This window comes from Cydia pomonella, chromosome 6, assembly GCF_033807575.1.
Source record: "Cydia pomonella isolate Wapato2018A chromosome 6, ilCydPomo1, whole genome shotgun sequence".
NCBI classification, from domain to species: Eukaryota; Metazoa; Arthropoda; class Insecta; order Lepidoptera; family Tortricidae; genus Cydia; species Cydia pomonella.
Window position 1 is genome coordinate 15,674,033 of NC_084708.1, and position 16,821 is coordinate 15,690,853.

Below are 16,821 nucleotides of genomic sequence, written 5' to 3' on the forward strand. Positions count from 1 at the left end.
TCACGACCAAATATATGAAATAGATTTATCTCCCTCGTTAACGTTAAGCAGCCACGTTAGCCAAATGCGGATTGGGGACTTCACACACACCAATTAATATATATTATAAATATTGAATTACTTATTTGAAAACACTCAAAACTGAATCTTACAAACAATAAAATCTAGATGGAAAGATTTTTCGCACTCGTCTTTTTAAGTCTTTAACATTTCATCACATTATTCTCTTCTTTCTCGCGTTGTCTCGGCATTTTCTCGCAACTAATCCCAAGATTTGGCGTATGCACTAGTTTTTACGAAAGCAACTGCCATCTGATCTTCCAACCCAGAGGGTAAACTAGGCCTTGTTGGGATTAGTTCGGTTTTCTCACGATGTTTTCCTTCACCGAAAAGCGACTGGTAAATGTCAAATGATATTTCGTACATAAGTTCCGAAAAACTCATTGGTACGAGCCGGGGTTTGAACCCGCGACCTCAGGATTGCAAGTCGCATGCTCTTACCACTAGGCTACTAGCGCTTCAATTTCATCGCATTATTACTTTATAATGAATACCCACCGGGCTACCGCGAAAACTCGCGCAAATTTATTATTTTAAAAATGAACCCAAGTTTGATTAATATTTTTATACTACGTCGGTGGCAAACAAGCATACGGCCCGCCTGATGGTAAGCAGTCTCCGTAGCCTATGTACGCCTGCAACTCCAGAGGAGTTACATAGTAGTTAGTTGTTTTCAGACGTAATCCCCTGTATTACACTATATTGAAAAATTTTAAAAATGAGAAATTAATAAAATTTATATGCAAATGTATCTGAAAAATATGATAGGTCATTTGCCGCAATTGCCGCAGGTATCATAGTATATTTGCTCGATACCAACAGTTGTTTTATGAACCAAGCAATATCAACGGCTAGCGTTTATAACAGAAATTCGATATAAAATTATGATCTATCTAACAGGTTCTCTAGCAAATCTTGCAAACAAATTCGACGCATATTTAAAACTACATGTTAATCAAGGTTAGACATGTGTTTCTGCCTATCTTTCGCATGTCGCTATCGCGGGATTTTCCCAAATACTCGTGCTACATCTCTTTCCTTTTTATGGAAAAAGAAAGCGACGCAAACCCAAACCACGAAATGAATTGCCGCTATATAACTAACCAGCGTCTTCTGGAAATACTCGTGTAGCTGAAGTAACTGGTTTCAATGCTTTATCCGGATCAAGCCTACAAGATATAGTATAATTTGTAAATAAATTCATTTATAACTATTCTACAGTTGCTTGCACAAATTATTGTCATTATGAAATAACATATCTTCGTAATGTATTCAATTTCAGCCAAATAGCCATGAAAAGGCCTCTAAATTGACTACAGCCCGCGTAGCCAACATGCCAATCGTTAACGCTCCGTGGCGTAGCGTAGTCATCTCTCTCTATATCATTGAGTTTCGTTTGCTACGGAGCATTAACGATTGGCATGTTGGCTACGCGTGCTGATGTGCCGTCGGAAAATTTCCAAAATTGCGGAATTTCCACACAAAAATTTCGTTAATTTCTCATATATGAGGAGTGTGTTTTCAAAACGGCTTATTTCTCTATGAAAATCACACAAAAATAAGTCTTTTTGAAAAGACACTTTTCATTTTTGATAAGGATTTAAATATTCCGTTTTCAAAATGAAACTCCAATTTTTCCTGGGAAACTATTCTGACATTTCTCAGAAATTGTCCTGAAAATTCTCATAAATTGTCCTGAAATTTCCCAGAAATTTTCCATGTTTTTGGAGACTTTCCGAAACGGGGGCGGCGGGAAATCAGTAAAGTGACATTGTGAACCCATTACAAGAGTTCATAGATATATAATTTTACATTTCGTTAGGATCCGAAAAGGACTTACCATTTATCCTTTAGATCTTTTATTGCTTGGCTAGGGACACTGTCCAGAAATTTGTTGATAAGTTCAATAACAGCAGTTTCTGCATTCCATGATTTGTGTTGCAACTCATTCGCTAGCAAAAATAAAGTGAAATTTTAGTTACCATTCGTAATACTTTAAATTGTATATTTCGATTCGTAATTTTAAATTAACTTTAAAATATAACTGACTGATGTTCGCGGCGAGCATTGGAGCCGTCCGGCGACTTTTTTTGCACGCGAGGGACATACACTCTTTCCTTTTTTTTATGGTGCGTTTGACCACGATCACACCTGATGGTAAGTGATGATGCGGTCTACGGTCGAGCACGCTTACCTATGAGATACCTCTTTACTCTAGCCTTGAAGAGATTCAGATTGTACATTCCTCCTCAATATAGTTCTGTAGCTGGAATCGAACCAGCATCCTCCGTTTACGCGACAGATACCTGAACCGCTCGCTTTTTTCTTTGTATTGACAATTATTGAAAAATATACAAATTAAATAAAACTTTTCCTTCATATATGACATTTATTTCTGTTTATGTTGTTATCCGTTCTACTCTTATCTTACCAATATCATCGCGTCTCGTTAGGTTATCTTCATAGAACACATTTGGTTCAACCGCTTGTTCAGGCAATAACACCAATAAGGTTTTGGCGATGGATTGCAAAATTGCATCAATTCGAGCTTCTTTGATATCTACCACCTTGAAATATTGAAAAACATTAGTGCTTTGAGGTCCATTCCTATAACATTTTACAAAATAGCTCATTTTCGGGATTCAATATTATACAATAACATATTATGTTAAAATAGAGTTTACCAATTCTGACCGTGGACATATGTCTAAATATGAAAGACAAATTTTGTACAATTCATTAAAGACTCGAATCAATGACCAGCATATATTTTCGATGCGGAGGTAACTGTTAGCTTTGCATTATTGTTGATTACTGGATAAATATCAAGAAAACTGTAACTATGGAAAACACAAGAAAATGTAGTGTGTAGATCGCTTTATACATTTTTTATCAGTCATTTCATTCATTCATTAATTTTCGTATCTGCTACTTAGACATTATTTTAGTTATATTATATTATATATGTTAAACTTTTTCTAAGATTACAAGTAATAGATGCATAAAGCCGAAAAAGGTTTGGGAGGATTAATGTATTAAGTTTAATTACCTCTTTAACAAACAAATCGACTTCATCAAGCACGACTTCAATGGCAGTACAGTACGCTGGTATCTCGAGAGACGTCCAAGTAATTGTAGAAAGGCCGGGCTGGAAAGCTTTCTCCATTTTCACGAGCTGCGCTCGAAGCAGTGGCAGATATAGTTTCGGCATACTCCTGCACATGTTCGGGAATTTTTATACTTGGGTTAAAACATATAGATTGGAAATAGGTCACTAATTTGTGCTATATCTTGCATATCTTTTGGTAATGGAACCTAACCTAAATTAATATTTAATTGTTTAGTTTTAATTCGTTATGCAAGTGCCTACAATTCCGTTATACTTACAAGCTCAACAAAATAATCAATGGATATACAAAAGTTCTTCATAAGAATATTATTATAGAAACAACAAGCTTACTTTCTAATTTTATTATTTCGATCAACTAAATATTTCATTTTTTCAAAATTCCCCAATATTTGATCTTTACAATATGCGACGACCTGCGCGGAATCTGGTACACCTAAAGGAAATGATGGTTAATATTAGCAAGTTAGATATTTTATAATATTACTTTAGTAAATATCATATACATACTTAGTCCTAATTGCCACATATATTCAACCTCTCTGATACATTCGGGAATGTAAATATTGAAATTAACGATATACATATTTGTCGTCGGGTGCCTTATAAGAAGTGGCGCAATCAGGCCCAGTCTAACCTGTAATAAAAATAATATAACGTGTATTAATTAAAAAGATTCATAGTAATAGTATTGTTTAGCGTACAGGGAATTTTGTAATATAGTCATCGACATTAGTAAAAGACTGGCAACGCCTAACAAAATAGACTTTTATGAAACTAAAATGTCTTTAACATAAATCAAAAAGTTCTACCTAACCTTGCTATGCTATGATTACTGATTACCTACTTAATTTCAACCCCTAAAACATCTATGTAATAATCTGCGCTGCCGCGGCAATCGAACTTTTTCTACTTAAGCACTGTCATTAGACTCATTTCCTGTTTTTCTTCTTTTATTTTTGTTGTCCGACTTCAAATAGGAGGAAGTTTTCAAATTTCAAACGTAACAGTAAAGTACCTACCTAATTATTTTTAACTCACCTGCCCAACATTTTCAGCCCAAGCTTTGTGGTAAATTAACTCGAATTCAGTAAACACTATGTACATGACATTAAAAAGTTTTATGCATCTCTGCGTGTTCTGGAATCAAACAATTATTTGTTTACTAATATTACAAGTACTTCAATGCCTGCACTATCTGAATAACTAACGAAAAACTATAAAAACGAATACTTTATTATATACAGTGAGACCTTTTTAATTATATACCCAATTCAAGCTTGATAGCTACTATAGTTATTTTTTACATAGCTTGGGTGCGGTCGCAGCTGTCATATCCATAGAATGTACTTCGTTTTTTAGCAATAGAAAAACATTATAGACGTGTCTATTTTGAAAAACTTTTTGAGTACCATATGTGTTATGATCTCATCTTGCTTCTTGAATTCTGCCATGGGACCTTGAATGTTTTTATCATAGAATCTTATCCACATAATTCTTCCGGACACTGGAGGCATATTCCAAGGTACGTCTGGGTTCTCTCTCTCCTCATTATACCTAACACCAAAATGAGACAAATGATTTTATTTTAACCCTACATAGATCGTGTCATTCACGACGACGCGTGCCTTGACTCGTAATGTCATGTTATTAAAGGTTAGATTTGATAAATCTGCGCGTCATCACGAATGACACGAACCATAGTCCATAGCGGCAACATACTTCCCATCATACTTAAAACAAAAACGCCTCTCTACTATAAGAATTACTGTTCGAAATCAAATGACTAGAAAGGAATGTCAAATAGTAAACGGGTTAAATATATTTTTCTCAATATACCCATCAGGCGTAATACCAAAAGGAATGCACATGGGATATAAAATTGCTAATAGCACACAATAGTAGCAAAAATTCATTGATCGAATGTGACGACTCTAGTTGTCAAAAGTTGACGTTTGACAGTAGAGATGCCACGTATAGTGGATTTGGCCGAATACCGAATATTCGGCCACACTCTAGGCAAAAGCGCCGAATATTCGGTAAAACATGTGTACTATAGTGAGTCACAATTATTAAGGAATCTGGTCGACTACAAGGGGAAAGCTAAGATTGAAGTTTTGTTGCTCATTAGTAGTATATGTATTAGAGTCAAGCAAATCTAGCCTGTGGTATAAATACAATCATAGTAAAATAAAGTAGGTAAATCATTTATTTTGCCATATGCTCAAAAAATCTTCATTGTTATAAAGAATACATTTTAAATATTAAATATAACGACTTGTGATACACTTTAACTATGCATTTTTCTTCATAAGTACGCACGCATACGAGTAGAATACCTATTCGGTATTCGGCCAAATAGTACCCAATATTCTGCCGAATAGCGGCATCTCCTTCAGCTGTTAAACTCAGGGCATGGCGTTCTCTTAGTTAACCTTATACACTTATTGTAAAATCAATAAATTTTTGCTTAAGCGCTAACCTATGCTGGCTTGGCTGTCTAGTAATCTATGGGTCTTTAATAAATTATGTTTGATTTGATTTTGATTATAAATAAATTAACAAAATAATGGAGCTTGCTACAACTACTAATTTTACCTGTCTCGTAATGATTCAATCTCGGCAGTAAACTTGCTTATCAAGTCATAGTATTGGTCCTCAAGATACAAACAACCCAACTTGAGATTATCGAATCGTTTCAGCAAATGCAGAGCTATTTCAGTAGTCGGACATTTGTTGACGCTCTAAAAACATGTTATAAAATAACATTTTCAATATAAAATTGTGATCTAGGAACATATTGGTTTCGACTTTCAACTAACCTTATTAATATAAGTAAGGTAAACAAAGTATCATCTATATAAATTCTTGTGTCTTGACTGACTGATTCATCAACGTAGAGCCGAAACTAAGTACAAAACCTAGATCGTTGAAACGTCGATTAAAGTCCCGGCCAGGAGAGAGGATAGCTTTTATAACCAAAATCATCTTTTGAGGTTGTGAAAAATGGGGGTTGTATGGGGAATCAATAACCGTTGGACCGAATTTGAGATAAATCTATCTTATGTACTGTCTCGAGACTCAAAATATCTCGATATCCAATTTCAACTAAATCGGTTCAGCGGTTTAAGCGTTAGAGGAGTTAAAAGTTCGTACTTAAACACAAAATTAGAAAACAAGAACGAATCGGCTACGAATTTTTTTGATCGAAGAACTTGAGACTTCGTAGAAACACAATATTAGAAACGAAGAAAAGCTAGTTCAGCGTTTATAAAAATTAATTAGGAGTTAAAAAGGGGTTGAAACTTGTATCTGATACTATTCTTATTAGTTTTTTGAGTAAGGGAACTTCTTAGACATTCACATTATTAGAAAACAAGAAAAAATACTTCATAGTTATTTAGGATGCATCCCTTAAGTAATAAACTGGGTTTAAACATATTTTTGTTTTAAACGAAACTTCGTAAAAAGGCGTTTTACGGTTCATTCACCGTCAGATATATCGGAGCGGCCAAGGTGCTCTAAAATATCTGAACACGCACTCAGTGCCTTGACAATAGATGCGTGTTCAGAGGGCCTACCGCGAACCATGTTCGACGTGTTGCCTCCCTGCCACACTTACGTACGAATTTACAAGTGCGAGAGAGTGTCGGTTATAGGCCTAAAGCGAAAATCGAAGTTCATCAATTGCGGGCATTTTTCTCTGTCACTCTAATTACTTCTTAGTGAGAGTAAAAGAGAAAAATCCCCGCAATTTGCGAATTTCGGTTTTCGCGGTAGGCCCTCCGATACGAAGTCGCGGGCAACAGCTAGTTGAAATAAAGTTATGTACTTACATTTATCATAAAGTTTTCTAATAACACTTCTTGATTAGCAACTGCGTCTTTATAGATCTTGTAATCTTTATCGAAATCAGGTCGTCTGAAATTTAAAACAAATATACGTAACAAGTATTCTATATCACTTTCATTTCAAAAACCGTAACATTAAATATACTACCTATGATCCAGTGCGTCATAGGTTTTTGTCGAAATAGCTTTAAAGAATTTGTTAAACAATGACGCATGTTCTTCAATGCCCTCTAAGGTGGTCTTATTTAAGATATAGTAGGTAATATAAGTTTGGAACAAATCTATAATCTGTTAACAATAATGTTTAATTAGTATTACCATACCAAACGTCACTATGTAACTTAGATTTTTTTTATTTCAAATCCACCTTAATAAGTCTTCTTCTGAAAGTCTCGAATTTTCCGAATATGTACATTTCAGAGCAACCGAAAGGTTTTTCGTCCGCTGCCTCATGCATTTCTTTTTGTGTCTCATCATAACATTCTCGGTAAAAGCTGTATAAACCCAGACAAAACTGAAAACCGAACAAATAATTACAATTAGACCTAAATATATATTGGATCACACATTTTTGTAGCGGTAAATGGTTTTAAGAGCCTACTGCATGTTATGCTCACGTTACCATGCAAAAGTGACGCAAACCAACAAAACCCTAGAAAAAATTTATAAAGACTTCTTAAAAACCGTCTAAGGGCCTGTTTCACTAAGTCCAAGTAAAGTCCTGATCCTGAATAAGCTACCTGCCATTGCTTATTTGCTTTGCTTACTGCTTATTTGACGAGTAAAGTCATCATTGGCGTTTCAGATTCTTCAAATAAGCTTAACTGATAGATAAAGTGCTAATTTTTCAAGGAAATTTTATCTGACAGTTAATATATCTGTTAATTAGCTATCCAATTTTTTGAAACAGGCCCTTAGAGTGGCAATTATACTTGCTACACCAAATGTTTACATATTTTGTTTAAACTTACCAATGCCTTACTGTTAAAGTTTAGTTTATCTTGATTCCAAATTGTCTTCCTTCCGTTATTGGTCAAATAATCCATGCACATATTGAGTATTTGATTCGTGACTTTGACCAGCAAAGTTGATATTTGTTTAGTGGTGTTGTAATAACGAGAGGTTGCATAAACCATGCGCACGGTGTATAAAAGTCCAGGTATATATTGTTCCATAGTGTGTGGATCACATCTGGAAGAAACAATTATATAGGTACTTTTATTCTCAAGCTTACATAATAATAAGATATGCATAAAAGATTCGAGGATGAACTACAAATCCTCGTCCAGAATAGGTCAATATGTGGACTTAAACTCAATTCTTCTAATCCTTTATGGAGAGGCGTGTTCCAAGGTCTATGTATACTCAAAAATCTTAAATATAACAAGATGTCGATAATTGTTTATTCCTATCTGTCATTATGTAATTTGTGTATGTAAGAAAGAGACAAAATTTAACAAAGATCTGCTGAGTTTCATAAATAAGGGGGTTAGGAATTCAAGGGAATCTATATCACAAAGTAAGGGAACTCTTATGGTTACCTATATAACGGCTCGCAATACTTTTCCAAAGCATATAAATATTTAACATTATCAAATGCTTCATTGTAATAATCGGTGACTTGGTTGTCTAATAATCTCCATTTCTGTAAATATTATGTAACGCTTTTTAACAGAATTGTTAAAATATTTGTCTACAGTTTAACTGACGCAGTAGGTAAGAAGTTATTATGGTCAGCTATGGGCTGGTTGAGACTTTACTGCATTAAGATAATTTGTTTTAATAAAAATGTAATAAGTTTTTATACCTGTACTGTACTTTTCTTTCAACAGGCAACTAAAACTCATTGAGACAATTCTAAAAACCCCAAAAACAATTAGTTTGCGTTGATTTATCACAGAGTTCCCATGGCCACCTCCTGTTTCCATCATCAGATCAGCTCCTTGTCATCATAATATTGCATTGTCATTCGATTTACATGTGTATGCAAAATGTCAGCTCAATTGGAAATCGGTAAGTGGGAAGCTAAATATTTTCCATGATTTGACGCTAACAAAATAGCGTACATACTAACAGGTAAAGTTAAATAAAACCTTGTAATATACACCAGTTTCAGTCTCAAAATTCAACTACTTCTTTACTAACCGCCTGAGATAAGTGGTTGACATAAATAATATTTTCTACATAGATAGATGCAACTTCAGAAGTTAAACAACAAAAGTTGATACCTTGATAAGTTTAGATTTAGCCCGGATAAGTGTATGTATATACATCTGGCATAAGTCACTTTTGATGTGCTCTATGATAGAAGTGAACGTAGTGAGTTGGCGTCTCCAATGGTCCAGTTCTGCCAAAGGACCAATGTTGGACGGTTCTCTTCTTAGCTGCTGGCTTTGTACCAACACCTAAAGGTACACCCAAAAACAGTTCATTCAAACGGTCTCATCTTAATACCACCATTTTTAGTGTTCCGTACAAAACTTTGTTCGCGGAACACTTATGGGATTACTTTGATCTATTTTTAATACCTATCTTTTGTCTAGAGCAGCAATATTGCCACGATTCAAAAATGGATAGAAAAAAAATGGCGAGAAGTAAATACCTATGTACATCATAACTCCATAAGTAAGATTTCCACCGAATGGTCAGGGTCGGGTCTCTTCGGAGTGCATTTCAAAATTTGTACGGCTGCAAGCTGAGTAAGCTACTCGCGAACGCGGACGGCTCCGGACATTCTTTCGCGTCTGCCATACATAATGTATAGGCACATTGAAAATGCGCTCCGACGCGGCCCAACTCCGCCCGTTCGGTGAGCACCGCACTGTCTTACCATAGTAATCTGTTTCATCCACTGTTTCACGAAAGTACAAATTTCTTCCAAGACGTAAGTTTTCGTAATGGCAACTTTCATTTTCTCTTCATCGGACAGATGCTCCTCATATAATACCTCATTTACCTTAAACCTCGTGCAACAATCCAAGTCGATTTTTGTCTCTGGTCAAATTGAGTTATTTTTTAAGTTTATGAAGAAAAATTAAAGGTAAAACACGCTTTAGTGTATTATGTAATTTATAGCTTTAGCTAGACAGTAATTCAACATTATGTGCACAACCAAAATAATTCTAATGTTCCAAAACTCAATGAGGTATAAAACTATGTTCTGGTTACCTAAAGGTAATTTTAGGAATGCACAATACTCACTTGCTAAATAATCAAAGAACAAGTTCATTCTAGACAAGTATGTTTTTATCATATCATCGCTCTTAGGATTTGGGGGATTGATATCACCCCACGCCTTACATGCCTTTAGAGCGGGCACGTACGCGCTTGTCAACATCTTGAATACTCCGGACACTACGTTTTCTCTCTCTTGGTCCATGTCAATGAAGACCAAGTAATAATCCTGTAACACCCTTGCTAAATTATTTAGACATACCTCAATTGGGTATTTATTTCATATTACAAGTAATTTTTGCCACCATAGGAGCGCAGATGTGCTGTAATATATTTGGTAACTTTGGCTACTGACACTTGTTTATTAGCCGCAGCCGCAAATGCATATATCTAAAAAAGTTCAAATAAAAAGCTCGGCACCAGACCAGCACCACTGCCACCCCAACTCGGCTCGCCGCCAACTCTGCGTCAACCTCGTTTCCCAAGTTTCCTACAAAGAATACTAAGCGAAATATACTTTGTGGTACTCACGTCGGCAACATTCTTAGTGTCAACTAGTTTATTTTTAATCCTATACATTGCGACACATCGTCCGCAAGTGCCAATAGACGAAGCGTCTGAAATATACGTTCGCTCCATCCTGCCTTTTTGGTTAGGCACGAATCGACCGGATTCTGAAAATATGTCATTTTATTGCAGAGGTTCCTCATATTTCAGTGATAAAGGACCACTCTACTTTTTTGCCATGTCGTAGTGATTATATGCCCTTTGCCATGTACCATCGAATGTTTGGCAGTAAGAAGCTATGGCGGATAAAGTAAAAACGCATGGTCAGACTGAGTTTAAGCACGTATTAAAATAAATATTACTGTCTAATTACTACTTTGTCTTTTCTATTTTAAAAATGTTAATTAATTATGCCCCTCGTAATACTTGTATAAGAAATATTCAGAATATTATGTCAAATATTACCCATTTTTACTGGTGGTAACAAGGCATCGCAGAGAACTATACAGTTGCGGCCACCTTCAGCGACTGCACTGTCTAACAAATCTATATGAATATCCGCATCGTAGACACCTTCCTGAAATAATAACTTTTCACTTGAGCAGCCGCACCATGATTTACTTTTCAGACTGATATGTTACGTACGCCCTGTTAAAAACTTTTAGGTACGTAGTAGTATGACACCTAGTTAACCCTTGGAACGTCACGCCTGTTTTATATCTATAAAGCGCCATTGTAAAACCTGATTGAAATGTACTAAAGTGTCGTAAGCGTATGCGGGTCTTGGGGGGTCAAAGGGTTACCGGCATAGATCTGAGGTTACCGGGGATTTTTTTTCTAAAGTACGTTTGGTAGGTATATATGGTGCTACTTTTGCTTCGGTGCTATAAGCACTTTCCGTCAAAAATTAAAACGACAATACACATGCGAATTCACTTTTATCGTAAATAACTATTTTAGTGTTGAATTGTATATGAGTAAGTAAGAAAGAACAAACGGAGAAGCTTACACTATTAACACTAAAATCAGACACTGAAGAAGTCAAGTAATTGTATTACTATAGTATTTTGTACCTTGTCACAGTGACAATAACGTCAGATACAACTAGCGGCGTTCATGTTGATGGTTGTTTTGACAATAATATATTATAAATGGTAATTTACAAACGATTGTCATCCTGGCTAGGTTATTTTATAGGTGATGGTGAGTTCTAGGTCTAGAGAAAACTAAGTACTTTTATTGTTCTTATGTAGTAAGAAATGTTTGTAACGCCTACCACACGCCTACCTACAGACGCTATCATAGGTATATATCGGAGCTACCGAGGTGCTCAAAAATATCTGAACATTTGAACATAGATTTAACATCTTGATAATAGAAGGCTTAGTTGAGATACTTGTGCACTGCACTGCACTTTGCTCGCTCCGAATTATCTGATAGCGATTGTACATGTTAATTCAAGTAAAGATATACATATAAGAAAAAAAACTAACCAGCACATAATCTGCACTTCTATTCAAAATTGCGCCTGCCATCTCGAGTAAAAACCTGTGCTGAGTCTTCAGGCCTCCCACGCGATTGTTACGCGCCTCCTTTGCCTTAGCCTACAAAAGTAAAAGTCAATTCAGAACTGTATCTAAATTAACTAGACAAATAAAACAAAGTAGTCTACTCAGAAAGTTTATTTACTTGCTTCTCTTTATAAGACTCTTGGCCAAGTGCCAAAGCGCTCATAGAAACTTTGCTTTTCTTCTGGATGTCTTTCAGCCGTGACCCGACGTCAAGGATAGCCTCAAGCGCAGTTCGGTCCACTTCTACCCGTTCCTGAGTGGCCTGTGTTTGCGGAAACATAGAAGCTTTGCGGTGGGCAATGTGTGTTAGACTTTCAATTTTCTCCGCAGTTTTCTCAATGTCTTCCTGTCTTTGTTTTTCATCACTGGTTTCCGGGGCTTCGGCAGGTGGAGCTTCCGCACCACCAGCCTCGTCTGCCATGGCTTTAAGAAAATCAATTCAATTAAATAATACAATATGCACAAACAGCCTCTCTGTTATAATTGATTGACATAAGTGTCAAGCATTCACATGCAGTTCGATTTTGAGGTCAATTTCAAATTTAAATATCGAATCATATTTCTACCATAGACATTTTCTTCTAATGTTATTCCGTTTCCTACAAGAGCATCAATAGACGGGCGTACTAGAAAATGATTTTAACATGGCCTGCATCAAAGAATATAATACTCACTAGCCTGCATACTTATCTCTTTATTTTCTTCCTCTCATTCATTGCTGCGTTCTTAACGGAGAACGGACGTACGGCGAACCACCTTCCACTCGATGGAACATGCCAAAGAATAGTATAATATAAATACGGAACAGGCTTCGGACCTCCTTGTAAGTATTGTATTCTTAGCTTCGGACTGTATAGAGTAGAGAGTATAGGGACCGTGCGCGTTGGAGGGTCTGCCATCTTGTCACCTGAATCGGAACCATAAACAATTACATTTACACGTCACGTCTTTTCTTGTGCATAGTAAGTGCTGCCATCGGAACAATAAACATCAAATTTACGCCTCGCGTCAAAAATCTGACGGCACCTGTGCTGCCTCCTACAGTTCATACACGCTCCCTATTGTATCTCGGTCGCGGACCGGCACGCCAATGAAAATGTCCTGCATAACCCGTAAAATCAAAATGTACCTTAGGGAGGTATTGTTGTTTTTGGTATTTAAGGGTGGTCAACGAATTCCTTTACCCTTAAAATAGGGTACATATATTAGAAGTTAAAGTTGGACTAAGAGAGAAGTAACTTCTTTATTATGACGAATATACAATTTTAGCCGCTTGGTTTTAACCCTCCGCTAAAATGTTGTTAGTTAAATGAAATCATATTTGTGTGAGTGGAATCAAGAATTCAAACAAAATGAAAATCTATAATTGGAATAAAAGAAGCTATCACCCTGTTCTGCTAGGTAAGCTATCGTTTTAAATGATTAAATCATAAATTATCTATTTGCGTGAATAGGGTCAGATTACAGTTGTTATATATACATAAAATTATATGCCCTATGCTTCAGGCATTGTAATTAGTACCCTACATTTTCGCGCTCGTGTTGTACTAGTAAAACTCATAAACGTTTTAACGAACCAAATAAATACGAAGCTGAAGCCAGCTATCACCGTAGCCACTTGGTTTTTAAGGTTCCGTACCCAAATGGTAAAACGGGATCCTATTACTAAGACTCCGCTGTCCGTCCGTCCGTCCGTCCGTCTGTCACCAGGCTGTATCTCATAAACCGTGATAGCTAGACAGTTGAAATAACAACAAATACTTACTAAAAAGTACGGAACCCTCGGTGGGCGAGTCCGACTCGCACTTGTCCGGTTTTTTAAGTACGATTAACAATGTGTAACCACGATGTTGTGACCATGACGAAAACGTCATATCGATAAACTACAACTTTAATTTTACTTACTATACCTAAAATTAACAAAAAGCGCTTTTATTCTTTATCGTGGTTATCAGGTCACGATTTTATCGTGTTGATACAGGTTGAAAAGAACGAAAAGTCCTAATTTTTAATTAAAATACATAAATAACTACTAATATATGTTTTGCCGCAAGAATTGAGTTATTTTATTATATTACAAAATATTTATTAACCATTAGCATATCTATAATTAGGGTATTATAATCTCGAGAAATTTGTCCTTCGGCGAGGCGGGAAAAAAAACTCAATGCCTCGAGAACTCGAGAAATAAATCTCTTGTTATAAGTAAAAAGAAAACATGCGTATAACACGTTATTTCTCTCTAGTGTACTTCTTTAGGTAAGTAAATAAATGTAAGAAAATGTTTTTATTTACATTTTCCGGTACTTAAACATTTATTAGTTAACCAACCCATTAAAGGTGCCTTGATCTATCTCCTATCGTTCTGGCTTCAACAGATCTTCATGTTTTGTAACTTTTGAACTGCTACCCTCAGATGTCTAAAGAATTCGTCTCGTTTTATTACTATGGTACCTTTTTTAGCCATTGACATATATCTTATACCTTTAAACGAGCAATTCTTGTATATATATATATATATATATATTTCCGGGATCTCGGAAACGGCTCTAACGATTTCGCTGAAATTTGGTATATGGGGGTTTTTGGGAGTATACAATCGATCTAGATTAGTCTTGTTTGGGAAAACGCGTGTTTTCGAGTTTTCATACGTTTTTCTTTCGACGCAGAATATGGTCGCTAATTTCGTGTTGCCGGCCACTGTCCGTCTAGTCCAGCGGGTTAAGACGCGGACAGCTAAATGTGTGTTACGGGTTCGAATCTCGCCCGATGACTAACTTTTGTTTTTTTTTTATATGTTCAAGTTTATATACAATTTTATAATTTTTATTGTTTTAGACAAGTTTAATTTAGTAAAAAAATGTAGTTAAGATTATCACCTATACACCACCATATTACAATAAATAGTTATAACCGATCAAAGCTCGGTCGCCCAGGTACTGTATATCTAAGGACGGGTCTTACGGGCAATGAGAATGGGGCCAGTACAGCGGTGTCACGCACACGAATTCGAGCCAATCGTGCAGTTTAACGCCACAACGCGATTGGTTGATGAGTTCGCGTCACGCGCGCGATCGGTCGCAACTATTTGCGTTAGACTGCACGATTGGCTTAAATTCGTGAGTAACACCACTGAACTAGCGCCATTCTTAGTGCCTGTCTTTAGATATATATGTCAATGTTTTTAGAATTAGAAAAAAGGCTAACAAGCTTGACGCGTCTTTTGATTGAAAAACGCTTTTGATAAATTCGTAACTATTACTTATGAAAGAAAAATTATGTAAATAATCGTATATGATTTATATTTGCTACACATTTGCCTCGACTTATTTTTCAAAGTGTAATTCAATAAAAGGAAACGTCAAGATCGCTTATATTCTTTCTAATGCTAAAATACGAATTAATATAGAGCCATGTGTTAACAAATATTACAAAAGTAAAACACTATTGATACATAAAATCATCCTGATAAATTCCTATTGGCAAAATAGCACAATTTTAGCAGCTTTATGTTACGTTGAGTAATTATATTACGGTAGTAATATCTTCTTTAAGTTTGTCAATTCGAGTTAAATTTATTGACTTGAATATTCTTGCGTAATAAAATACCATATTGTGGGTTGTTTACATTTCTGAAATACCTAAAAAATACAATTTTTTTTTTGTTTGTTGTTGAATTTTTTATTATTAAGTGCAAGTTATGGTACCATATGTCTAGTTATTGATCTCACCTACGACTCCTATGCGTGCTTTATTACAAATCAGACGCATAGGCTATGCATCTGATTTGTAATAAAACATAAAATAAATAATAACATGGTGTTTTTTGAAACTTTCAAAGTTTCTCGAGATACTCGAGACATTCGAGAAATCCTGGTCAAGAAATCCCGTGCCTCGAGAAATAAAATGGTCGAGAAACCAGAAGTCCTATCTATAATGTTTATTTTTAGTGAAGATATCGAAGCTTCAATTAATCACTATTTCGTTTCGCTGTGTAGCGCTTATCGAGACACAAAATGATTAAAATCGACTAGTCCACATCCCTAAAAATCCACACATACACATAATTACGCCCACATACAAAGCAGTGTAACCACCAAAATAGCTACGACTTGAGAATTCAAATTTATATTGAAAACAGACAACGAGGGGGGGGGGGGGGCTTGGTTTTTATGTACGAGTAACAATGTATAAACAGTTGCTGTGGCCATGTCTATAAAGTCATATCGACATTTCATAAAATTTAATTTTACTTGAAAGGTTTAACTTTACCTAAAATGAACAGTAAGTCAGTAAGTTTTTCTTTATCGTAGTTATCAGGTCACGATTTTATCGTCGCGATACAGCAGGGAACGAAGGGAAAGTTCCGATTTTTAATTACAATACATAAATACCTACTTAGATATGTTTTGCGCAATAATTGAGTTATTTTATTATATGTTAAAGTATTCATTGTCCATTAGAATTCCTATGATGTAGAAATAAATCTGATGATTTGTTCTTGGTTGAAATAAATTTCTCCATCCAAACT

General features: G+C 35.6%; 1 protein-coding gene across 1 annotated transcript in view; it reads right to left on the reverse strand.

The window, feature by feature from the left end:
- Positions 1–16,821, reverse strand: part of LOC133519077 (dynein axonemal heavy chain 8) — an 86,843-nt gene that overhangs the window by 46,774 nt on the left and 23,248 nt on the right. The window contains exons 2-22 of the mRNA XM_061852970.1: positions 12,409–12,713; positions 12,213–12,323; positions 11,185–11,296; positions 10,744–10,886; positions 10,240–10,441; positions 9,869–10,032; positions 9,267–9,443; positions 8,580–8,683; positions 8,010–8,229; positions 7,406–7,552; positions 7,187–7,326; positions 7,024–7,108; positions 5,786–5,931; positions 4,600–4,744; positions 4,229–4,327; positions 3,698–3,824; positions 3,521–3,623; positions 3,110–3,275; positions 2,492–2,627; positions 1,901–2,012; positions 1,165–1,229 (exon numbers count right to left, since the gene is read on the reverse strand). Of these exons, the coding sequence (XP_061708954.1) occupies positions 1,165–1,229; positions 1,901–2,012; positions 2,492–2,627; positions 3,110–3,275; positions 3,521–3,623; positions 3,698–3,824; positions 4,229–4,327; positions 4,600–4,744; positions 5,786–5,931; positions 7,024–7,108; positions 7,187–7,326; positions 7,406–7,552; positions 8,010–8,229; positions 8,580–8,683; positions 9,267–9,443; positions 9,869–10,032; positions 10,240–10,441; positions 10,744–10,886; positions 11,185–11,296; positions 12,213–12,323; positions 12,409–12,713 (3,009 nt within the window). The remainder of the gene's footprint in view (positions 1–1,164; positions 1,230–1,900; positions 2,013–2,491; positions 2,628–3,109; positions 3,276–3,520; positions 3,624–3,697; positions 3,825–4,228; positions 4,328–4,599; positions 4,745–5,785; positions 5,932–7,023; positions 7,109–7,186; positions 7,327–7,405; positions 7,553–8,009; positions 8,230–8,579; positions 8,684–9,266; positions 9,444–9,868; positions 10,033–10,239; positions 10,442–10,743; positions 10,887–11,184; positions 11,297–12,212; positions 12,324–12,408; positions 12,714–16,821) is intronic.